General features: G+C 48.7%; 1 protein-coding gene across 1 annotated transcript; it reads left to right on the forward strand.

Annotated features, from left to right (window-relative positions):
• Positions 1-12444: 12444 nt before the first annotated feature.
• Positions 12445-16168, forward strand: LOC117004351 (perilipin-3-like). The gene is made up of 8 exons (XM_042779814.1): positions 12445-12451; positions 13043-13107; positions 13803-13998; positions 14247-14329; positions 14587-14842; positions 15160-15347; positions 15479-15607; positions 15699-16168. The coding sequence occupies exons 1-8, from the start codon at positions 12445-12447 to the stop codon at positions 16083-16085; spliced, it is 1311 nt and encodes a 436-aa protein (XP_042635748.1). The 3' UTR covers positions 16086-16168.
• The last annotated feature ends 9377 nt before the right edge of the window (positions 16169-25545 follow it).

Genomic DNA, 25545 nt, shown 5'->3' on the forward strand with positions numbered 1-25545 from the left:
AAAATTTTCTCCAAAGCAAAAAAAAAGTTACATCATCTTATGATTTTATAAAATCCATTTTTATTTCCTTTTATTCTTTTTCCTCCATCTAAAGAGAATGGGAGGGTTGCAGGAGAAGGTGGTGGAAACCTCTGCTCCCTTGGGCTTGTTGAGTGCAGTGTTTATTCTTGCTTTTAGATAAGTCCTCAGGGAGGGCCAGGCCAAGCTTGCCAAGGGGTGGGAGAAGGGACCATTTTCATCTTCCAGCACAATTCCCAAGTGTGACAAATTCCTGTCACTTCCTCCTTTGTTCCAGCCCCAGGAGCTGAGTTATAACTTTGTTAGAGCAGGCTCTTGAATGAGAAAGCAGGGGATGGAGGGAGGCTGTGCCTGGCCAGCAGCAAGGGTGGATTCTTGGAAACATGCAGGGAAGGACTCAGGATGTTCCTGGTCCTCAGGGAACAATTTCTCTGTGGCTGGCTTGTTTCCTCACACAGAAAACAACCCTTTTAAAAGGTTCTATTGCTGCTCAGTTTTTCCTTTGGGAGCCTGTGACTTTCCCCTTAACACGGAGGAGAGGATGGTTTAAAATGAGCAGCTCTCGAGCCAAGGGGGCTCTGGGGAGATGCTGCTGAGGGCTGGGGAAGTTCAGCATTTTGGGGAAAAAAATAAAAATATTCCATGCCTTTCCTGGCTGGAATTACTGTAGGAGAGCAGCTCTTTTTGCTTTGCTACTCCAGAGTGAGCAGATGCCACCCCTGTCCTTCCAGGGCATTCCCAGGCTGTCACCTCCTCTGCCAGCTCTCCCCAGGGATGTCCCCAGGCTGACACCCGGTGTGCCTGGCACTGGCTGAGCTCCCTGCCCTGCACTGCCACTCCTGGCTGCAGTTCTCAGCTCCATCCCACAGTGTCCTGACACCTCTGTGCTGCCTGCCCTGCCCTGCCCTGCCCTGCCCTGTCCTGCCCTGCCCTGCCCTGCCCTGCCCTGCCCTGCCCTGCCCTGCCCTGCCCTGCCCTGCCCTGCCCTGCCTGGAGGGTCTGTGCATCACCCCATCCATCCTGTGTGTTCGAGCAGCTCCATATCTGCAAATACAGATCTCATGGATTAAATACCGAAGGAGGAATGGTTTAGGAGTGCCCCTCTGTGATCCTGGGCTGCTCTGCCCACCCAGCCCAGCTGGGCTGCATGGGGACATGGAGAAAAGATCCAAAGCAAAGAGGGTGGTAAGGAAGGGAAGGAACAAGCAGAGCATGAGGAATGGAAGCAGCAACAGCTGAGCACGAGCCAGCCCAGCCTTACTCGGCAGCTGGATACTGAGTTTTTCTAAACCACTCATTAATTTTTCACATCACTCTTCAGTGGCTCTGTTATTGGAGCTGGAATTTCAGCCTGCTGTGTGACAAATCCCTCTTCCTGAATTCTTCTGGGAAGGGAGTGAAGAGATTCATCTCTGCCCAGACCTAAATCCACCATATATCAGAATCTGCTGGAAGTCACTCCAGTTCTCCTCCTTTAGGACCATGCTGCCAGGGATGCACAGGGTGGGATTGTTGGGGTGTCAAGGTTTAGACTGGATGGTTTTTGTGGGATCCTTCCAGCTCAGGGTACTCCATGATTCCAGGATTCCTAAAACAGAGTTCCACTTTGTAAAGCAATTTATTTATGTTCTCGATCTGGCTTGACTGGATCCACACCTTGATGATGTTCCCTGGATGTCACTTGTATTTTTCAGACACATTCTCTTCCCATGACAAGGAAGCTGTAGGATTTATGAGGAGCTGGAGTGTTCCATCTCTTATTAGACTGTCAAACCAGCAGAAAATCTATCATGTTTCTTCTGCTTTTCTTCCATATCAACAGCACTTAAAGAAAGGACGTCAAGTGGAAATTAAAGAAATTTAGTTATAAAACTCATGGGGTAGCACCAACAGGAAAGATCAAAAAAGCAGAGAACAAAGAAGGCAGAAATAAAATAGTCTGACAAACATTAGAATCGATATTAAAAGGGGAGAAAAGAAGTACAAAAGGCTCAGAAAGCCCCACAGAAATTGTGTAAAAAAGCAATGCCTGGCTTTAGAAATGAGAAATGCAAGGAATGTAACAAATGATTTCAGAACTGATCCTATCAGAGAGAAATCAGATTTCAAAAAAAAGCAGCAGCTATAGAGACAGTTTGATAAAAGGCTGTACAATAAAAGATTTGAAAATTGCATCTTCCAACTACTTTAGAGAATGGCAAAAGAAAGGGATACATATTAAAATACACTAATGCTGCAACATCGAATACAAAATGTTCTGTCAGTGGGAAAAAAAAGGTATTTTGACAGGTGTATCGAGATTTACCAGCAATCTCAGTGACCCCATCAGAACAAAAAGGCACTGAAAGAATAATTTTAGAATAGCTCCTGCAACTGACTGGGAAGAGCATGGAAGCAAACAGCTCACAATTATTTCTGTGGCTGGAAAAAGATCAAACCTTATTTCAGGGCTATTTTTATGAGAGGCAAAGTAGGGCAGTCCTATCCCACTGCTTGGGATAATAATGCAAACAAAGGCTCCTTGAGAGCAGCACTGGGATAAACCCCCAGCACCTGGTGTGCTGTGAGCAGAGCCCCAGCATGGCACTGGAACACAGGGATTTCTGGAAAAGTCTGCAGTGCTCACCACTGCCAGGAGCTCTGAGCCTCCAGGGACTCAGAAAGGAGATTTACAGCAAGGAAATTGCACCTTCTCCTCCCAGAGCATCCTGCAGGATGCTGGGCAAGCATGGCCACGAAGCCACAGCAGCAAATGGGGCTGCTGGAAATTCCCTCTTTGGAGCTGGAGGCATCACTCTAAACTCAGCTGTAACATCTTTAACTTCTGCCTTCAAAAATCCAAACCACTAAAAAAGCAATGAAAAAGCTGCTGGGACGTGGGAAAGCAATATATGAGTGTTACAGGCAAGTTACCCTCTGATTGCATCAGGGTTATCCCATAATATTCCTACATTTATAAGTTATCTCGGCTGCCTGGCATCGTGTGGCCATGTAAGATTGGATGTTTATTTGCAGAACCAAGCATTAAAACTGTTTCAGCCTTCAGGCCTGCAGGTCTGAAATTCAAATGCAAAATAGCTGGGCTGGTGCACAGGCTGCTGCTTCCATACCCCTGATATTCCCAAATCCTCCCTGGATTTCACAAGGAATGTGATATTCCCAAAAGCTCCCTGGAATTCACAAGGAATGGGATATTCCCAAAAGATCCCTGGGATTCACAAGGAATGTGATATTCCCAAAAGATCCCTGGGATTCACAAGGAGTGTGATATTCCCAAATCCTCCCTGGAATTCACAAGGAATGTGATATTCCCAAATCCTCCCTGGAATTCACAAGGAATGTGATATTCCCAAAAGCTCCCTGGAATTCACAAGGAGTGTGATATTCCCAAAAGCTCCCTGGGATTCACAAGGAATGGGATATTCCCAAAAGCTCCCTGGCATTCAGGAGGAATTCTGGCACTGGAGCTGCAGCCTGAGGGCAGAGGGAATGGTTGTGATCCATCCTGACCCTGATGTCATTAAATTGCAAATTGAACAGAGGGGAAATGAATCTCCCAAGTGCACTTGAACAGTGGCAGCACATTCCAAGTGTTGTGTGGAAGTTCAGAGCCTCAGAGTTTGGGTTGGGCAGCTGGAATTCCACTGGACAGCCTTCATTCAGACCCACACAATTAATGACTCCCATCCTGTGTCTCCCTGCCAAGGGGCACAGCACAGATTCTCCCCTATGAAATGATGTTTCCAGACCTCCAGGGCTCTACATTTTATTTTCCTTCGATGAAAGCCTCAAGCCATGGGGAAAAGAGGCTTCTTTTTGGGATCAGCCAGTGGTACAATTCAAAGGATAGTAACGGTCAGGTGGTTTTCAAAAAAAAAGGACAATAAATGGGAAGATTCCAAACACCCAAATGCCCCAACCACTCTTATCCATCTCCTGCAGTTACTGGGAGTCTCTCCTGCCTACACTATCCATGGCCTATGAGGAATCAGTGTGAGGGACCCTGAGACAGTGACCATGGATGAAGGGGACAGGGATTTTATGGGGGTTTAGCACAACTCGTGCCAGGGGAATAAGCAAGAGAAGAACCCAATGGAGAGCAGGGCAGTGGAAACACCATGGGTGGGAGATGAAGATCATCACACCTGAGTTACTCACTCACCTCTGGGGCAAAGCCCAGGAGCTCAGGGACAGCTTTAACAATTAAAACTTAAATATGCATGCACACACACATTAAAAAATAGCTAATAATGTGTTTTTTGAGCTTTACCTTCTCCTTTGAGTTATTTTTTTAATTTGTAGATGATGAGCTGAGGCTGCTGCTCTGCCCAGAGAGGTGTCCCTGGCAGGCCTTCTGTGGGATGATCTCCCTAGTGGTGCCAGGTACTCCAGGAATTTCAGTGGAAAATGAGGGGCCATGCAGGACTGGAATAAATTTCTCAAAATTCCATCAGTCAGCAAATAAGGAAAAACTGTAATTGCTGTGGATAAATGAAACTCAGCTGGATCAGATGTTATTTCACATTGCAGAGTAACTCTCTCCTTTGGGTGTTTAAATTCTGCTTTCTGCATCCAGTACTAAATTTCAATCAGGTCTTACAGAACACAGAAAAGGTTTCAAAGGTAATTAAATTCTTACAAAATGTTAAAAAAATAGGCGGCTGGCTAAGAGAGGCAGGAGAAGCATCCTGAGAGATGGAGACATCACTGTGTGAGCTGGGAGTGCAGCAGCCTCCAGGGGATCGGGTGGAGAGTGTGCAAATCCCAGGGGAAGCTCAGCCAGGACCTGGAATTAGTCATGAGACTAAACCTGTGTCTTAGGCTGCACTGCAGGATGTGACCAGCAGTGTGGATTCTGTCACCATCTGTTAAACCAGCTGGGGCAGTGTTCTTTATCTTTTCACAGCCCATCCTTCCTCCAGGAGATATCTCCTGTTAATGGCCATTGAGTCCCACTGCAGGACTGATAAAATTCCATCATCCCATGGGGAGATGCTCCAGCCAGGGGGAGGAGCCAAACATTTCCTACCCAGATAAAATCTGAGATTTGGAACATCAGAGCAGCCTTTTCCACTGGATCCCAGAGGAAAACCAGACCCTTCCACATCATCACTGGACCTTTGGAGGAAAACTGCACCTTGTACAGGAGCACTGCTCCAACTGAGCCACATCTGTCACTGCAGGAGGATGCAGCCACCATGGAATGGGACTGCTGCCAACACCCTGCCAACACCCTGCCGCGTGTCAGGATGGATTCTGACTCTGGCAGTGTTTTGCTGTTTTGTATCACTGCGTTTTTTATTTTAATTTCCCTAGTAAAGAACTGTTATTCCTATTTCCCATCTCTTTGCCTGAGAGCCCCTTAATTCTAAAATTATAATAATTTGGAGGGAAAGGGTTTATATTCTGCATTTCAAGAGAGGCTCCTGCCTTTCTTAGCAGACACCTGTCCTCCAAACCAGGACAACCTGCTCCATCAGCCCCAGCGTGAGGCCAAGGACAATGGGACTGTGCTTCTCCTCAAGTTCTCCACAGGGCTCTGGAGCACCAGGCAAGAGAATTTCTTGCCTTACTTTATGTGAGAGTCTGGAGAGATCTCTGCTGTGATTCAGAACAGGAGTTGGTGCCTGCAATCACCACAGGAAGGGTGGTCTAGCAGTGCATGTTATTTATTCATGGTCTGGAGCTGCACTGGGCCCTGGAGAGTCACCATCCTCTGCTCTTTTCAATTCATCTCGTTTATTTATGGTTGTAAACAATTGGTTTTTCCCCCCCATAACTCCCAGTGAAAATTCAACAGGGAGTCTCAAAAAACTGGAAATGCACATTTCCCAGAAATATAAATTTTTACTGATTGTTTTGGAGTATTTAAAATAACTCTGGCCTGGGTTGCAATTATTCTGTAAGAAAGGAACTCGGCATTGCCTCATCCCTGGAAGTGTCCAAGGCCAGGTTGGATGGGGCTTGGAGCAATCTGGTCCAGTGGAAGGTGCCCCTTTAGGGAAGCTGGAATAAGATGAGCTTTAAGGTTTCCTCCTAGCCCAAACCATTCAGTGATTTTATGATTCAATGAAGGTGTGATATGGGTTTCCTACTTCCCCTATACAATATTTTCTCTTTAAATCCAAGAGATAAAGCACAAAGGCACTTGTGTCCTTCCTGGCTGTGAAAAGCAAGGTTCACTTTCCTGGTAAAATTTAACAGGTTTAAGAAAAGACAATAAGAGACAAATAATAAAACAAATGGTAATATGGCCGGGTGCTTGGCCTTCAGCCATGAGCACCCCCTAACTCAGAAAACACTTCCTTAAATGCATCAACATGTGGGATATTCATACACCTTCATGCATTATTCAAAATCACCCCCCAGCCTGTAAATCAACTTTCATTGTGGCTCCATCTTGTTGCTCACTCCCTGATCAATAAATCCCTTCTCTGGAGTTCTGGTGTCCATCACCCCTGTCTTCATCCAGATGGGATAATCCAAGAATGTGAAGAGTTTCCTAATTATCTTTTTACCATTCTCTGAGTTAGTTACATGAACAAAAGCTTTTTACATCACCATGTTATAGTCCAAGAAAAATATATTTATCACACTACTATTTCTAAGTTTTGTTAATAGCAGAACTAAAAGAAATTACATTCATACAGGAACGTATTCCAACATTATACATATAGCATTCATTTTAATATTTGTGAAAAGCCAATAATACCATATGTACTTATAACACTGCCCTGCCTCGTCCCTGCTGTCCCCAAGGATGTCACTGGCAGGAAAGCTCTTCCTGCTGGATTGGTGCTGTCACTCAGGTGTGGCTGTGCCCACAAGGACAATCCCTGGGGCACTGGAGGTTTGCAGGGAGCTTACAGGTCCCCACAGTTCCCTGATGTGACAGATCTGTCACTGGGAGCTGGGATGTCCCCAGCCCCCTCAGGGACACCAGCCCACTTTGCAGACTGGTGAGACATGCAGGGCTGTGCACATTCCCTCATTGTCCCTCCCCATGTTTAATCCCAGCCCTTCCCCTGGGATCCTGGAGTGCTCAGCCCTGCTAATCAGAGCAGGAATCACAGCTCAGCTAGGCCTGGCTTACTAAGGCAAACAAAGTGTTGCTGGAATTAATACAGGAAAAAAATGGCCCCGGTGTCCTTCCTATTTTTATTTCCTTTCCCAGCCAAGCTGCCTGCTCCTTGGGATTTGGATTCCTTCAGCTGCACAGAAGGGCACGTGATTTATTGAAATTGGAAAGCTTGCAGACAAAAAAAGGCTGTGAAATTATTTTGTATCTGACACAATCATTAGTGGTATTATTTCTTTTGGAGCTGGGAAGGACACTTATAAAACATCTAACAAGCTGCTAAGGAGATTGCCTAAAGCAGTGATTTTCAAAATGTGCTGCTGGAGCCCATTCTTTGTGCTCTGCACATATATCAAGCTCCAGTTTCTTTTTATGGAAAGGACTTCAAATAATATTTCTGAGGGGTGTTTATGACAGTTTGCTGGTCACCCTCTTCAAATATATTCCAGCTGCTGATGGCATGATATGGGGATGACTGAAAGAGGCCAGGACACTCTAAGCAAGTGTGTTGTGGGGCAGAGGGGCACCCAGGGCTCCTCTCCTGCTTTGTGACTCCAAATCCAAGCACTGAGCCTGGTGTCAGTCTCTAAGGATGCTATTGGAAAGGTGTGGATGGTTTCCTAAGGTTATCCCACTCTGCCTGCTGCAGCCAGAACTTGTCCAGCAGTCCAGCCTGCTGGGAATCTCTGCTCCAGGTACGAGGGGTGCTGCTGGAAGGCACCTTCTGGGGGACAGGCACCTATTTCATCACAGAATCATCACAGAATGGGTTGGACGGGACCTTAAAGCCCATCCAGTGCCACCCCTGCCATGGCAGGGACACCTTCCACTGTCCCAGGGTGCTCCAAGCCCTGTCCAGCCTGGCCTTGGACACTGCCAGGGATCCAGGGGCAGCCACAGCTGCTCTGGACACCCTGTGCCAGGGCCTGCCCACCCTCACAGGGGAGAAGTTCTTGCCAATATCCAATCCAAACCTACTCCCTTTCAGTTTGAAGCCATTTCTCCTTGTCCTGTCAGCAGTTTCTCTCCAGCTTTTCCGTTGGCACATTCAGGCAGTGGAAGGCTGGAATTAGATCATCCCAGAGCCTCCTCTTTTCCAGGCTGAACAACCCCAGCTCTCCCAGCCTTTCCTCCCAGCAGAGCTGCTCCATCCCTCTGATCACCTTGGTGCCTGCTCTGGAGCCACTCCAGAAGGTTCCATGCCCTTGCTGGATGTGTTTCCTCCAGGTGGCTGGAGGAGGAGCTGGATGGGCTGGAGAGCAGAGCCCAGCCTGACCCCCGGGCAGCTCTGCTCTCACCTCCTGCACAACAACTCTGCCACATCACAGACTGGCTGTGCCTCCTCCTCTTGGAGACGAGCAAATCCAAGGATTTGGCAACTTGTGCTGGCCAGATCTGCTCTGGGAAACTTTTATTTCCCTGGCTGAGGCGGCTGTTACTTGAGCAGGACGAGCTTTCCTAGTGGTGAGTGTGGAGTTTATTGTCAGTAACCCTGCTCTCAGCTGGCACTTTGCACCAGCTGATCCCAAAGCTGTTGTGGAAAAAGGTCAAAACCCTTTTCAAGCTGAGACACCCAACAGTCTCAGACAAGTCACACCACAGGCAGCTGGCAGGGCTGCAGACTCAGCCCCACAGTCCTCAAGCCCAGCCCAGCTCCAGCCCTCCCATTCCCATCAGCACTGGGATGGGCACTTCCAGTCGCTGGCAGCTCTGAGGGTGGGTGGAAGGAGCTGTTGTCATGGATGCAGCATCCTCAGGCTGTGCTCCTGCTCTTCCACAGGAGCTCTGTGGCTGCACACACCAGTGCAGCCCTCAGCACGGGAAGGGTGATCAGTAATTTCACGATTATAAGCTGCACCATTTTGACTAAAATTTTGGTCCGAACCAAAAGTGCGGCTTATAATCAGGTGCGGCTTATATATGGACAAAGAACAAAAAGTTGCTGTTTTAGTTTGGAGGACAGGAGTCTGCTGAGAAAGGCAGGAGCCTCTCTTTGAAATGGAGAATGTAAATCCCCTCCCTCCAAATTATTATAATTTTGAAATCAAGGGGCTTTCAGGCAAAAATATGGGAATTAGGAATAACAGTTCTTTACCAGGGAAATTAAAATAGAAATACAGTACTACAAAGAAACAAACTCCAAACCCTGACAAAGTCAGAGTACAACCTGACACCCCGTCAGGCAGGGTGTTGGCAGCAGTCCCATCCCATGGTGGCTGCATCCTCCTGCAGTGACAGATGTGGCTCAGCTGGAGCAGTGCTCCTGTACAAGGTGCAGTTTCTCTCCGGAGGTCCAGTGGTGATGTGGAGAAATCCGGTTTTCCTCTGGAGTCCAGTGGAGAAAGGGGCTCCCTTAGTGTCCCAAAACCTCTGTTTTTATCTTGGTAAGAAATGTTGGGCTCTTCCCCCTGGCTGGAGCAACTTCCAATGGGATGCAGTAATTTTATCAGTCCCACAGTGGGACTCAGTGGCCATGAGCAGAAAATGACTGGCTGGGGGAAGGATGGGTTGTGAAAAGATAAAGAACAATGCCCTGCCTGGTTTCAATGGATGGCCCATTAGCAGAATATCTGCCATGGAGATAAGAATCACTGCCCCCACCCTCAACAGATGGTGACAGAACAGATACCTTTTATCACACTCTGTATTGTAACCCAAGACAGTTGCCAACACCCGAAATGCGGCTTATTATAAGTGCGGCTCATAATTGTGAAATTACTGTAATTTACAGCACAGACTGCACCGGCACCTCTGGGACTGACCGAGTGCTGGAGTCACCTCCCATCAGTTCTGCTCAGGATTCACACACAGCTTAGCCCTTCCCAGCACCTCTCTCTCCCTGCACCACCCCTGGGTGCTGTCTTTCCTCTAGAACAGGTGCAGAGACACCCCAGGCACACACACACACAAAGGCATCCCCTGAGGAGGTTGAACTGCAGAGAGACCCAGGTGAGAACCAACCTGTAACACCGAGAACGTGCTGGAATTGTGTGGGTCATGGGCAAAAGGTGCAGCCATGCTGATTTTGGCCTCTTCCCATCCCCTTTTTCTTTCATAGGATCGTGGAATATCCTCAGCTGGAGGGGACCCACAGTGATCCAGCTCCTGCATAGACACCCCCAGAACCCCACCCTGAGCATCCCTGGCAGCGCTGTCCTGGAGCTCCTGCAGCTCTGGGGGCCGTGCCTTGTGCTGTGCTGGTGAGCCAGATGAAGCTCATCCTCTGCAATATGGTAGTTCCCATTTCAACAGGTTCAAAATCCGATTTCCCATGTAAACATCCTCAGAGGATGGAATCAGAATCACGGGATCATGGAGTTATTAAGGTTGGAAAAGACACTTGAGATCACCGAGTCCAACCATTCCCCCAGCACTGCCAAACCATGTCCCCAAGCCCCACACCCACAGCTTTTATGAGCACTTCCAGGGATGCTGATGCCACCAGTGCCCTGGGCAGCTGCTCTAATGCCTGACCACCCTTTGGGTGAGGAAATTTTTCCCAATATTCAACTTACACCTTGTTGTTGTAGAGGTAGGCGTGTCATATGAGAAGGTATATTATATTTTAATTTTTAATTAAAATTGATATTTATATTTTAATTAAGTTTAATACTTGTTTATTATAACAGTTGTTTTTTATACTTTTTATATGGTTTATACATTTTTATTGGCTACAATTAGTTAATATAACAATTATTGGCAGAAGATTTTTAAATTTTTTTTTTTTTTAGGACCTTTCTAAAAATACTTTTTCTAGCTGCAGGGTTTTTTCCCTTGGTTATCTTTTTTTCTCTTTTTCTTGGTCTCCATGTTAACAGCTTTGGTCAGAGGATACTTTTCAAAACAAACCTCATTCATTCACCTTCTCTAGCCCACAGACCAGCTGTAAAACCTCCCCAAGTGAAACTCAAAGCTGTTACTGCTGCAGGCAGAGGGGGCTGCCTGGACATCTCAGGCCCTTTGTGTCCCTGTATGTCACAGCCATACAAGCATGGCCATGCAAAGGAGCAGTGAGCCTGGGCTGGGGCAGCTCTGTGCAGGGTGACACGTTCCAGGGCTGCTGCTGTCACACAAAAACCTGGAGGCAAAGCACAACCCCAGGCTGCTGGATCCTCCTGCAGGGCCCAGCACTGCTGCAGGGCTTGTCTACAGCACAGGGGCTGCTTGGAGGGGCTTTGTGCTCCCCTGCAGCACAGACCCCAGGGCACACACAGGGACATCTCACTGATCACTCTCCTGGCCTCTGTTACTGATCACAGTGTGCCAGCATCCCCAGATTTCCTGGGGGAGCCTCCAGCAGCAGCTCCATGGCCATTGGAACAGGTTTGTTTGGCAGCCTCACGATCAGCCAGGCTCATCATGCACAAAACTGCGTGAGCCCATGATCTTTGCAGCCAGGGCCATTCCAAAGTGCTTTTTCCCCCTTTTTCTAACACTGAGTTTACCATTAGATGTGCCTGAGAAAGCACTGATAATGCCATATATTTAGTGTAAAAATGGTGAACTTTGGTACTTGGTGTCTGCCATCAGAAAAATCATTTTAATAAATAAATAAATAATTAATAAATAAATTCAATTACTTGTAATGTTTAGAATCCAGGGAGATTCAGAATCCAAAAGGAGAACTGCAGCTAACTCGTCAGAGAGCACAGAACATGATGGCAAAGGATTGTGGCACTTCAGACAAACTTAGAAATTAAGCTTTAGAAATTAATAACCCCAAATCCTATTGCTCATCCCTAATCTAGAAACATGATTAATCATTAAATATCATTCATGCAGGACTAGCAAACTGTTTTCACACCTTCCCATAGTCATTGCTGATGAAAGCTGCTTTACACAGGACAAGGTGTACCTGCCTCACTCCAGAGTAATTAATGTAATTAGAACAATTAACGAGCCCCATGGCAGCCCTGTTCTCTAATTGGCCAGGACAGGGCCTGGCTCCTTCCTGCTGCTTCCCAGAAGGTCCTGCCTTGCCCCATCTCAGTCAGTGTAAAAAGGCAGGAGGGGGTGCTGGAGCATAGTGAGTGTTGTTTCTTCCTTGCTGGAAGTCTGCTCACCTCCAACAGGTAAAAGAGGTATTTTTCTGGGAGGCCTGTTCAGGTGTTGGAGTCTGATAGCAGCAGGGCAGACCCTTGAGCTCTGTTTTCTCTCACTTTTGCTGTTATTGTTTCATTTAGTCAAGAATTTCTTGAAGCCTTGGTGGGGAGGTGATGCCTTTAACAGGGCTACCTAAAAAGAAGCCAGACAAAATTAAGAGAATAAGAAGTGATTATATTTATTGAAGTGTATTTATTCAACTGCACTTTGGGCAGACAAAGCCTCTCCAGGGGCTGCACCCAAAAATGGACAGTGGGTCACGAGTTTTCACACTTTTGTAAGTTAGGTCCATTGGTATATTAGGGGTTAATCTTCCAATTACAGCTTCAGGTAATGAAGTCATTTACCCTAAGTTTGCTCCCTCCAACTCATTTTTGTTTTGTTCACATTTCCTGGGGCCTGAGGCAGTGAGGAGTCCTTGATTCCCAGGTTGGAGAGGAATTGTTGTGTCTGACCAAAATGGGAAAGCAGCAGCTCACACTGGGTATGGAGTTTAGAGTTAGAGACTGAAGAATTGCAGGATTAGAAGTATATGGAAAATATAAAAGCTAAAATCCTAAGGCATCAGAGGAAGGAAGTACCTTGTGCCTCTCCTGAATACATTAATATTTGGTCTCTAGGGTGAGGAAAGAATGTTCTCCTTGTTCCTTTGACTATCACAAACCACCTGGAACTTACACTTGACACCAGGTAGATTTGCAAGGCACAGACCCCTCCTGTGAAGCCACTTTGGGATTTCTCCTGGACAGACAGTAAAGGAATTTCTCTCTTTTATGACCCTGGAGGGAAGTGTCTCCTTGCAGGGGGAATCTTTCCCTAAAGCCTTGGTTCCTTGCATTCCAGCTGCCATGGCCTCTGCTGTGCCCCACAAGGAGGAGGCTGCCCAGAGCTCCCTGGAGGAAGAGGAGGTCAGTGCTCCCTGTGGGATGTGAGGAGGTGGCTCTGCTGTGGCTGAGGGGAGCTGAGCCCCCCAAAATGGGACTTTCCTCTGCTCAGGCTGTGCCCTGCAGCTTCTGGGTGACACCACAGACAAAAGGTGTGGACCTGAAGTCTCTGTAACCTCTTAGGCTCAGCAAGGTTACTGGTTCTTGGTTAGGAAAGATGTTTCTCTAACTCAAGAGCCTGGCTCCAGGTAAGCAGTGCTGCCATGGAAAGACTCCAATGTTTCAGCCTCCCTCAGACCTGCTGCTCTTGCTCTGCTCCTGTGACCAGCAGCATCCTTGCAGGCAAGGGTGAAGTCTGTCCCCTTAAAACCAGCTCAGTCCTGGCTGGTGGAGCTTTTCTTGGGATACTGGCTTGTCAAATAACCATTCCAGGTGAACTGGAGATGGGTATGTGGCAGAAGAACTGAGGTCACCTCCAAGCTTGGTTGCTCTTTGTGCTAGAGGAAAGTTTTCCTGGGATGGGCCATCATTAAAGCCAGAGCTCCCTCGTGTCACAACTGAGTTATGGATTTAATTAAGTGTGTAAGCAAGGCAAGAGTTTCTCCCTCAGGTAGGCCAGGTGGTTTGGTGACAATTCCTCCCAAACAGGGAATTTCAGGGGGGAACTTTTCAGGGCCATGTTTGGAGCTTCATGGCTGAACTTTCCTTTGCTGTTCCAGGCTGCAGTGAAGGAGGTGGCCAATCTGAGCCTGGTGAGCTCTGCCTGTGGTGTGGTTTCTGCAGCTTATGCCTCCACCAAGGAGAGGCACCCCTACCTGAGGTCTGTGTGTGATGCTGCAGAGAGAGGGGTGCAGAGTGTGACCGAGGCCACGGCCAGCTGTGTGCAGCCAGTGCTGGCCACCCTGGAACCCCACGGTAAATCCCTGGGGAAGGGCTGGGAGGAGTCCTGGGGTGAGGAAATGCACCACTCCATTGCCACAGAGAGAGGACAATTCCTGGCTTATAAATAAGGTTAAAGCTGGGCCCTAATCCCAGCAGTGTGGTGGAGAGTCAGGGGTTGACTCTGATGCTGACTTTCCTAAAATTGGTTTTTGCAAGGTGGAGCTTGAAGTGAAATTGCAGAGAACCAGGTTTTGACACATTTTGTTTTGTTCTCTCTTCAGTTGCTGCAGTGAGTGAGTATGCTTCCAAGAGTTTGGATAGAGTGGGGGAGAAGCTGCCACTCCTTCCAAAGCCAGTGGAACAGGTAAGAATCAGTCTGTGCTGTTCCTGGCAGGCAGAGGGGCCTGGTTCTTGGAATCTCCTTTCTGAATCAAGGAGTCAGAAATCCTTGGTGGGCTTTCCAAGCTAGGGAGTGATGTAGGCTCACACACCTGAGTGGGTGATGCAAGCTCCCACCAGAGAAAACACTGAACTGCCACTGTACTGTGTGTCCCCCTGAATTCAGAATTTCAGTGTGAGGCACAGCCCACTCCATTCTCTGCCATTCCTCCTGTTCCCCAGATCCTCTGTGACACAAAGGAGCTGGTGTCATCCAGAGTGGCTGAGGTGAAGGGGGCAGTGAGCAGCAGAGTGCAGGAGGTGCTGGATGTCACCAGGGAGACCCTGCAGAGCAGCGAGGGGGATGCCAGACCCGCAGTGAGCAGTGCAGCTGGGCTGGCTCTGCAGCCTGGGCTGGGACAGAGCAGTGTCTGTGGAGCAGAGGCTGTGCTGGGGACAGCAGGAGGTGACTCCCTCCCTGTTGGAAGTGAGGAGCCAGGTAAGGAAAGGGTGGATGTGGCTATGGAGGTGGGAACTATTGGACTGGGGATGGTCAGCCCCATTCCTCACCCCACTACTCTGGAATGGGGCTGAAGGGAAGAAGAGAATCCCAGAATGGTTTGGGTTGGAAGGCACCTTAAAGCTCATTCTGGGCTTCTCACCATGGGCAGGGACACCTTCCACTATCCCAGGGAGCTCCAAGCCCTCTCCAACCTGGACAGGAATTGTGGGCAGCCACACTGGAGGGTCCCTGGCTGCCAGTCTGGGGTCTCCTGGGCCTGTGACATCTGACCCAGGCACTGCCTCTGTCCCCAGCCCAGCTGGCAGTGTGTGAGGAGGGCACAGATGTGCTGCCCCAGGAGCAGAGGAGGTACTCTGTGCGCCTGGGCTCTCTCTTGGAGGAACTTCACCCCTTTGCCCACCCTCACTCCACAGCCAGGATCAAGCAGGTCTGGCAGGGCATGCAGGGGCCCCTGGCACAGCTCCACTGCATCCTTGAGCTGGTAGGTAGAGCCTCCCTGGGAGGAGGGGACCAAAGCCCTGGTCCTGTCTCAGCTTCACTGCTGTGCTGAGGAGCTTTGCAATTCCCCAGCTGATCTGGCTGTCCTGGCACTCTGATCTTCCCCTGCCACAGGTTGAGGCATTCAAGCAAGGATTTAATCAAAAGCTTCAGGAGGGGCAGGAGAAACTACAGCAGATGTGGCTGGACTGGAGTAGGAAGTATCTCGAGGAGAGTGGAGATGAAAACCCTGCAGAGCCAGAGGTACCTTCCTGGGGAGGGAGCAGAGGGCTCTGGGCATCCCCTCGATTTTTAAGTGATTCATTCCTTATCGTGTCCTTCCTCCTCCTCCCAGGAGATGGAGTGTCTGACCCTGCTGATGGCACGCAGGATCACCCAGCAGCTGCACCTCAGCTGCTCTGGGCTGGTGGCTGCCATCCAGGGCGTGCCCTGCAGCCTGCGGGACAGGCTCGAGCAGCCCCTCAGTGCCATCAGGGAGCTGCATGCTGCTTTCTCAGAGGCAAACTCCTTCCAGGATCTGTCCAGCAGTGTCTTGAGCCAGAGCCAGAGGGAGCTGGCTGTGATCCAGGAGTACATGGAGGAGCTGCTGGATTACCTGAAGAACAACACTCCTCTGTCCTGGCTGGTGGGACCCTTCTCCCCCAGGGGGGGTCAATCCTCCCAGGAGAAGGCAGAGGCAGAAGGAGCTGGGCACCTGCAAGCCTCCAGCACCCCCATGTAAGGGATAAAACAACACTTGCTGTTGGCATTAAACCTTCAGTAAGGGTAAAGTGTAAAGAATTGTCTTCCTAAAAGCTGCTTGTACTGGGCCATAACTGCTTAAAATAAAACTGCTGCATACACAAATCCTGTCTCTGCTTTCTCTTGGATGAAGGCTGGAGAATTGCTCAGTGGGTGTGAGCTGTGCTCTTCCCCCTCTTCCTTGATGGAATTCACTGTGCACTCAGGGATGCAGGATCCCAGCTGGGTAAGTGCCCATATTGTCCTGGGAAGTTGTAATTCCTTCTTTCTCCTTAGCCTGGAGGGAAATGTGTGCCCTGCTGGTGGTGTCCTGTGCTGAGGGGCTGTCAGAGCCCTGGCATCCCTTGGCATTGCTCCTTCCAGGCCAAATTCCCCTCCTGTGTTTGTGCTGCTGCCTGGAGCAGTTTGTTTGGGGGGCTGGAAGGTGGGGGGGCTGTGCCCTCACTGATGGGGACAGACACTTGCTGCCAGCACTGCCCTGCCCTCACCAGGGCTTCTGGGGAGCTCAGAGCTCTTCCAGAGCCATGTCCAGCTCCCTTTGGAAGAGGCTGGGGAGCCCCATGCCTCCAGACTGGCCAGGAAATGGTGTGGGCTGGGCTGATGGACCAGGTGCCTGTGGGACTTGGAGAGGAAAAGCTCTGCTCCTGGTCCTTCATCCTTCTGCCTTCAGAGAGGAAAAGCTCCTGCTCCAGGTTTCTCATCCTATCTTCAAGACCAGAAGTGGAATCTGCTCTCATGTGAGTACTGCTTCTTCCAGAAGTGTTTTTGTTAATTCAAAGATAATTAAAGTTGTTTCATGAGGATCAGAAGCAGGGACTGTGGATGGTGAATGTGGACTTGAAGAGGTGGAACTTCCTCCTCTCCCACAAAGTGGCCACTTTTCCATCAGCACTCCTCATCCACCCCTGTGTGCCAAGGCTTTGTGCTGAGGCAGCAGTGTGTGGGCTCTGGGTTTGGGCAGCAATTATTCCTTCATGCAGCACAACCCCCTCATGGAGGAAAGGTTTGGATCCTGATTCCCTGAGCTCAGCATGTACCAAACAAAGCTTTCCCTCCTGTAACAACCAGCTTGTGCTGAAGGCAAAATAATCAGGCAGTTTAAGCTGCCAGGCCAAGGTGTTGCTGAGATGTGAGAGAGTTCAGGGGTCATCCCTGCCCTGTGTGCTCTCAGCTGCACAGGGACTTCTCTCTGGAAAAAAGCTCAGCAGTTCTGTCTCCTGTAACTGCTGCTGAACTGGGGGAGTGGGAATTGGGGATATTGGAGCCAGCCCTGCTGCTTGGTGGGAAATCAACTGTGTTGTCTTCTTAATACAAAGTTCTATCTTACCACCTAGGAATGCCAGCTTAAACTTGCCTGATTACAAAAGTGAATTTTGAGGAATAGCTGGGCATTCCTGCACTTGGTATTGATTAGTCAGTGCAGCAATCTGAGCTGTGCTAACATAGTGCTCAGCCCAGCAGATCCTGCTGCTCCTGCCCATGGATCAGTGGGATGTGTTCTTGCATGGCCATTAAATCCATTTATTGAGAGCACTCCTGGCTGCCTGTGCCCTGAGCCCACAGCTCGTGGGACCCTCTGGGAACCCCAGTGCTGTGTGTGGCCAGAACCTCCCTGTGCTGGAGCTGGTGATGAATAGCCCAGAAATGTAAAACTAAAAAAGCCTCAAGAAAGGCTGCAGAGACTGGAGCAGAAGAGCTACCACAGGCTGAAATGACCTTTCTGTGGCAGCTCCTAAAGCTCTGCTTGAAAAGAGAGGCTTCTCCTGCAGAGCTTGTGGAGTGGAAACCTCTCCCTGTTTTAGTTTTTAACAGCCAAAGATTCACCATGGAGACTTTTTACACCAAACTAGAAGAGAAAACTTTGAGCAGCTGCACATGGGAATGGTTTGACTTTTTTGTTTGATCTGCTCTCATCCATGCTGCAGGAACAGCAGGGGATAAGGGTGGGAAGAAGCTGGGAATGATGAATGGACTGGCTTCCTGCAGTGTTTAAGGTTGAAGCTCCTCTGAGCTCTGGGCAAGTATCCAGGTTGTTCTTCATTGTCTCCAAGCCTGCCTGATTATCCATGCTTATTTTGAGTAGTTTTGGCTAGAAATGAGAAATGTGTTGGTAATGTGACAGCCCTAAGCAAACACCTTGGCAGGGAAGATGTGCCTTGAGGCAGCAACTCTGGCTCTCACAGCCCTGGGAATGATGCAGCATTCCCTGATTCTGGTCATTATTGCCCTGGTGACTGCCTCCCCCTGCCCTGCTGCTGCTGTGCCCCTGTGCCAGCTCACTTCTGGGCTGACTTAAACTTTAAATGCACTCACAGGGGCACTTGCTTCTTGTTCCACTTTTTGGGGGATGCCACCACATCCCTCTGCCAGTTTTTGTAGCATTTTAATTATTTCATTTTCATGTACTGCTGCTGTTCTTCCTTCCATCCCCGCTGCTCTCCCCTTCCATCCCTGCTGTTCTCTGCTCCACTACCTGACCTGCAGGTCAGGGCTGAGTGTGCTGGTGTGGGTGGATGCTCCTTGGGCATCACTCCAGCAGGCTGACACATTTTATGAGTGAAATTAGGAGGCATTAACCAGCCTATTTCCATGTTTTCCTACCTGGCAGAGGGAATGGCTTAAGGTGAGTTTCCCAAGCAGCTTTGTTAAAATTAAGCTCTCAGCAAGTGCTGGAAGGCAAACGCTCTGTAGTTGCTTGCAAGGAACTAAATTTCCCTTTCCCTTCCATGTTTTCTGTCACTCTTGGATATTGTCATCCCTTCTCCAGAGCTGGGTAATGACTTGCTGCAGAATACTCAGAGTATATAAAATACTCTGAGTATATAAAAGGTTTGGGGCCTCCCTGAAGGGCTGCTTGGGGAGCTGAGCCCCTGCCCAGCCATGAGCTGTCTGGTTCTAATTTGTGTTACTTTGAGATCCTGTGATGGGAAAAAATTGAGATATTCAGAGCTCATAGGAATTAATTTGGAATGGATGGGTTGAAGTTGCTGTGGCTGGTCAGTGTGGGAGCAAAATCAGATTGTGGGCTCTGTTCTGGTGGCTGATGTGGGCAGGCAGGAACTCTGTTCTGCTGGTTTTCACTCAGTTCTGTGCTTTCCTTGTGTCCCTTTCCATGCCCCTCCCTCTCCTACTGCATCTTCTCTTGTGTTAGAAGAAGCTGAGTGAGAAATTAAAATACATTAAGCCACACAGACATGAAGTAGAGGTGTAAGCTTCAGTTTTAACTAAATAAGTAAGAATATGTTTTAAGTGCCTTAAGAGAGAAAAAGCCTTAGAATCTAGTGTAAAAAAACAAGCTTCAATGAGAGCTCAAAAACATAGCTCTAGACATTAATAAAAACACAGTAAGACCACTGCTTACATTCTTCAGATAGCATATCTGTTTACACAAATAATTCTATATGTGTAAGAATTAACACCACTTTTGTACTATAGATCTAGAGTCCTACTAGGTTTTAAATAAATGCTTTAGGTTTGCTGTTTTTAGCTCAATGGGTAATTTGTAAATAAAAATCCAGGTATTAGAGTGAGAGCTCTCTCCTTCTCTCTTCCTGCACCATCATTGTCAACACTACACCACAAGAAAAAAGAAGAAAAAGACCAGGGAGTTTCTGCCTTTGCTCAGGACTGTGGCAGAGAAGTGCTGCTCCTGCCTCTGCCCAGGACTTTATACCAGGGAGCTGCTTCTGTTTGGGACTGTATGCCAGAAAGTTTTAACACAGATTTTACAGCCTTGGACTCTTTGAAACTAATGTGCTTCAAAAAAATAACTTTACAGCAACCACCGACTGCTCTTGCCTCTTTCAGCCCTAAACCCAGAGCAATCTGGACATGCAGGGCACGGGACAGAGCCCTGGAGGGATGTCCCTGCTGTGAGTGGGCTGTGCCAGCCTGCAGGGGCCAGCTGAGACCAGGGTGGGGTTGGGAGCTGCAGAGTACACAGCTTTGTGTGAGAGGGCTCAGGTGCCTGCAGGGCCATCACTTTGCAGTGCCCTGTGCTCCCTGCTGAAGCATTCCAATGCTTTTCCAGCTGCTGGCAGCATTCAGCTCTTCCCCCATTCAGATGCTTGGGGCTGGTCCTGGCAGGACTTTGAGCTGGATTTGGAGCATTCCTTTGCTTTCCTTCCCTTTGTGCCCTGAGGGTGGTGTGGGGGTCAATAAATCTGCTTCAGGCTGCCTTACAAGCAGAGTCTGAGCTTGTGACGACTCCAGAGGGTCTTTGGAGGGTTTGTTAAAGCCCTGACACCTCCAGCACTGCTAGGCTGGCTGCCCTGACCCTGCTGAGCTGCCCCTTGCTGCAGAACGAGCCCCAGCTGCTCCTGTGGGTACAGAGCACAGCCAGGGAGTCACTGCCCTGCTCTGCTGCCCCTGGGAAAGGGAAATCCATTTGCAGGAGCTGTTCATTTGCAGCATTGACTTGCTGGACTCCCTCTGGTTCCTGTATTTACTTACATCCAGCAATGGCTTTGGCTTCTCCAGCAGTGGAGTTGGAGGGGAGGATCAGAGGGTGACTGACCTGCTGGATGCTGACAGGGCTGGATTTTGTGCCATTCTCTGTATGGATTTCACTTTTTAATTCATGTTTTTGTGAAGCTTGCTTCCTAAAGTGGCAGGAGCTTAGTGCAGGAGGCACAGATTGCTGCCTGGCTCTCCCCAGGTGCCCTGGAAGGCATGGGGGCTGGTACAGGAGATTGTCTGGGACAGAAACAGCTGGGAAGGGGGGAGAGGTTGAGGTTAAGGCTGGGGTGGGGTGGAGTGGGAAAGCAGAGAGACCTGGAGGAGGAGACAGCAGAAGGACTGGGGACAGCAGGTGAGAGGCTGCATGGAAAAGCAGTGGGAAATCCTCCAGGATGGATTTGGGTTAGAGGTGAGAATTCAGTGAGCCTGGGGGAGGAGGGGTAAACTGAGTATCTGGACTTGGGGACTGGGATGGGCTGGAATGGGGCAAGGTGCTGAAGATGGGAGAGCAGGAGGGGAACCAGATGCAAGAGAACTGGAAATTCCATTTTTACAATTATTTTGTATGTTTTTTATTGTGTATCTTATCAAGTTGACTCCCTGGGTGTCTCAGTGTCAGGCAAAACATAATCTGTGCCTTTTGGCAAGGGGATGTTGGAAAAAACCTCATTCCTCTGGAAGAGGAACCCCAAAATATTTACAGTGCATGGACCATCCTGCAGGGCAGTGTCCTCACACACTTTGGCTTTGCAGGGTGTTTCTATGAGGAAACACATCCTGAGCTCTCCCAGCTGAGGCAATACCAGCTACAGGGGCCTTTTTCCTGGCAGGGAAATCCAACATTTTGGGTTTTTGCTGCTGTCCTTCCTAAAACCCCACTCTGCCTCGAGCTGGCTGATTTTAGAGGAGCACCTGGCTGCCTGTTCCAGGCACCTCTCACCTGGGGAATCCTGTACTGCCTCCCCTCCCTGCTCCATCTCTCCTGTGGGATGCTGATTGCAGCTGGAAGCTGAAGGTCACTTGAAATGCCATTTTCATTTAGCTGCCTCGACGGGGTAATTACAGCTGGAAATATAAGGTTTGCTAAACAAATTACAACCCAAATGCAGTGTTTACCTTGTGAGAGATGGATTGGGAACACCTGTGCCACTTTGTGGAATAGAAAAGAGCAATTTTAAGGGTTTGAAGTGTTTTGCTTGTGCTGTTTCCTGTTGGCTGTGTCTTGTGTCCTCTCCCACAGATCAGGGCATGGCACTGTTTGTGTGGTGGTGTGGCTGTTTTGGGGCTACTCCTCCTCCTGGGGAGGCTGAGCCAGGGCCCCAAGGAGCACAGGTGAGCCCCAGGTACAGGGAGGGGTTTGTGCTTCACTGGTGCTTTGGGCACTGGAGAAATGAGGAAAGCAGGGAAGGATCAGAGCTGGGGAGTGCTGAGCACTGTGACAGGACAAGGGCAATGGCTTTGAGCTGACAGGGTGGAGGCGTTGATTCACTAAAATATGAGTATTGGTCTAACACTGATACTCAACTGTGACAGACAAAAGAGTCTTTAACAATTTAAAGTTAGAAAGTGAATGTTTATTCAGAGCTGGGCAGCAGTGTCAGGTAACCCCCTAATACCCACTGCAAAATCACAGGTGGTCACAGAGTCTATTTATTGACAAAAGGTTCAAACAAATCCATATTCATAATACCAGCCCCTCCCATCCCCTGCTTCCCATGGTAATTAGCTGGAATGGCTATTACAGCGTGGTTGGCTTCTTGAATTGAGTCTGGGGTCGTTTGTGTGGGGAAGGGTCTTAGAAGGAGGAAGTAAGGTGAGTCTTCCTCACCCTGACCTTTTCTATCAATGACAATACAAATGGCTTTTGGGGCAACTCCAGTTTTGCAAAGAATGAGTTTCTGGTTGCAATTGTTTGTGTTCATTGGACCTAACTACCAGTTTCATCCTTTCCCATTGCAAGCACAGCTAAGCAAACATAAATTGACAGGCAATCAATTATTGAAGTTTCAGGTAACTATCTCAAGCCCAGTTTCTTCTAACTAAAATCCTAATTTCTTTAAGATTAGTGTTTCAGTGTAGGTGGGAAATTGGGAAGGAATTGTTCCCTGGGAGGGTCTGAAGCTCCCTCAGGGAGAATTGATGTGGGGTGGAAGGGGCAGGAGTGCTCTGAGGAGGGACACCCATCAGGGTGAACTGGATTTACTCATAAACTTCCTGCACGTTCTTCCTTCATCTGATGAAATGGAATACACCTGTTTTATTTAATAAATAACATAAATTATATATAAATAAATGTTTATATCAAAGAAATATATTTAATTTAGTTTGATTTATTTAATCTCTTTTTCAATTAAGCCAATGAATCACTACTGAAAAGATATCTGACCTTTTATTTTTCTTGATTTTCTTAATTTTTCTTGATTTTTCTCAGATCTATTTGCTACTTTCATATCACAATTCATCCCTTACATAAAATATACCATTTTAATATGTTTAATATAAATATTTCTTTTCCTTATTTCTTGTTTTTTGCAGCATCTGGGTAGAAGTCCTCAGCGCTGCAAGTTTCCTGGTGTGACTAACACAGTTTTCTGCTGAGGAGAATGAGAGATGCTGATTTCTTCCGTTCTGGCCTGTGGATTTAACATGGGAAGAAGATCCAGACAGAAACTCCCTGGTTCCCAGGGCAGCCTGGCTGGCTGTGTTCTCACAGACACACCCAGAAACTCAGAAATTCTCAGAAACTTCTGCCCTCACCTCCCTGGACCCCAGTTCAGCTTGGGGAGAAACCACAAAGGTGCCTTTCTTAATTTTTTTTTTTTTTTTAATTTAATCTTCCTCTCTTTGACTGTTTTGGGGAGGAATTAAAAAAAAACAAAACAAAAAAAAACCACCAACAAACCTGAGCAGGAAAAGGGGAAAACGAGAGCCCTGGTAACCACTGCTGGCTTTTGCAGGGACACCAGTGGCTGCAGCTCCTCAGAGATGCCAGGAGCTGCTCTGGGAAATCTCGTTTGTCCCTCGCCCTGAGGAGGGCTCAGCTCCAGGAGCTGCTGGTAGATAATTCTGGGAGCAGCTGGGACAAGGGAGCTCCTTGGAGCTGCAGGAAAAGGCTCCAGGCAGGGCTGCCCCTGGCGTTTATTGACTGGGGACCCTCCTGCCAGTTCTGGACAGAAGGACCTGCCAAGACCTCCTGGGGGCTCCTCCTGGGAATGGGGGTTCCAGGATCTGTAACTTGTGCCCTGCCCCAGCAGTGCAGGGAGGTGGGAGGTTCAGCCTTTCCTGGGATTATCCCTCCTCCGTGAGCTTCACCTCTCAAAGCTCCTTTCCTTGGTCTCTGTTCCAGTGCCTTCCATCCCTGGAAGTGCCCAAGGGCAGGTTGGACAGGGCTGGGAGCAGCCTGGGATCGTGGAAGGTGTCCTGGGGTGGGATGAGCTGAGCTTTGAAGTCCCTTCCCATCCAAACCACAGTTTCCATCCTGCTTTCTCTGGAAGTTGTGAAGAATTCAGCTGGAAGTGCAGCTGGGTGAATCTTAACAGCAAAGCCCTGCTTCTCTGCTCCTTCCTTTGACTGGAGACTGGTTTGGGAAGTTGCTCTGTTGGAAGTAAGAAGATTTTCAGGCTGTTTCTGTCCTGAATCAGATCAGAGGCTCCATTTCTAGTCAGGTGCCCACATCTGTGGGGGGGAAAGAAATTCCAGGGGGGCCTCCAGGTCTGCCAGATCTTTCTGAAAGGATGCACTGAGGAATTCAGTCACTAATGCAGTCCCTCAGGCCATAGCTCAGGTGAGGATGAGTGATTTCCAGGGCTTCTGCTCTTAATGAGGGGACAGCCTGCAAAAGGTCAACCTGCAAAGCTGTCATTTGTCATCTACATTCCCAAACTGGTGGAGGAGGTTTCAGCATTTTCTGGAGGTTGCAGAACACTTTAGTGGCTCGTGGACAAGTGCCAGCTCTGAGGTTTGAGGTGGCTGTGCTCTGTTGCTTTCAGCAGGAGAGGTGGAAGAAGTGTCTAAGGCCTGAAAGAATGAGATCTGTCCTAAAATATTGATGATAATAATCACAGAATCATAGAATTGTTAAGTTTGGAAAAAACCTTTGAGATCATCAAGTCCAGCCATCAGCCACATTCACCACTCACCCATGTCCTCAAGTGCCACATGCCCACATCTTTAGAATGTTCTGGGGACAGTGACTCCACTGCTTCCCTGTACAACCTCATGCTTACAACCCTTTCAGGGAAGGCATTTTCCCCAATATCCAATCTGAACCTCTGTCCAGGCTGTAATTGTTACATTTCTATCCCAGCTTTCCATGTGCCAGCCCCAGCTCTGCCTGGCACCATGTGGGAAATGGGTGAGCTGGGAGGGGGAGGGATTCTGAAATGGGAATGGATTTCTCAAATGGAGAAATCCCTGCCCTGAGTCCACTGGTCACTGTTAGGGAGGCACTGGGGAAATAGGGGCTTGTGAAAAGTGAGGGGATGCCCTGGGGGTGCTGGTTTGTGCTTGCAGGGCTGGCAGCAGGAGGAGGAACTGGGCATCCTTGTTGGTCACAGCTGGAATTAGCTCAGCCCCAGCACAGGGCAGGGCCTGTGGAGCTGTGCTTGGCAGCTCTGCACAATCCAGCTGTGCATTCCTTGGGATCCTGGATCACAGCATCTCTAGTGCTGGAAAAGACCTCTGACCAAACACCATCCTGCCTCCCAAACCAGACTATGAAATCCTCTCTTTTTTTCTTTTTGAACCTTCCATGGCTGGTGACTCCACCACGGCCCCAAGGAGCCTGTTCCAAGGCTTTCAATGAAGAAATTTGTCCAGATCTCCAGCCCAAACCTGTCCTGGCACAACCTAAGGCTGTTCTCCCATGTCCTATTGCCGCTGCTTGGGTGGAGAGGGCAACCCCCACAGTGCCACAATCTCCTTTCAGGTCACTGTGGAGAGCAGAAATGAGATCCTTTTCCCATTTCTCTCTATTTTCCCAT

This window comes from Catharus ustulatus, chromosome 17 (genome assembly GCF_009819885.2).
Source record: "Catharus ustulatus isolate bCatUst1 chromosome 17, bCatUst1.pri.v2, whole genome shotgun sequence".
Lineage (NCBI taxonomy): Eukaryota > Metazoa > Chordata > Aves > Passeriformes > Turdidae > Catharus > Catharus ustulatus.

Bases quoted from the DNA above. Each gene is read 5' to 3' on its own strand.
- LOC117004351 (XM_042779814.1), top strand. The intron at 13,108-13,802 runs GTCAGTGCTCCC...TTGCTGTTCCAG, and splicing joins GCTCCCTGGAGGAAGAGGAG to GCTGCAGTGAAGGAGGTGGC. The intron at 14,330-14,586 runs GTAAGAATCAGT...CCTGTTCCCCAG, and splicing joins TTCCAAAGCCAGTGGAACAG to ATCCTCTGTGACACAAAGGA.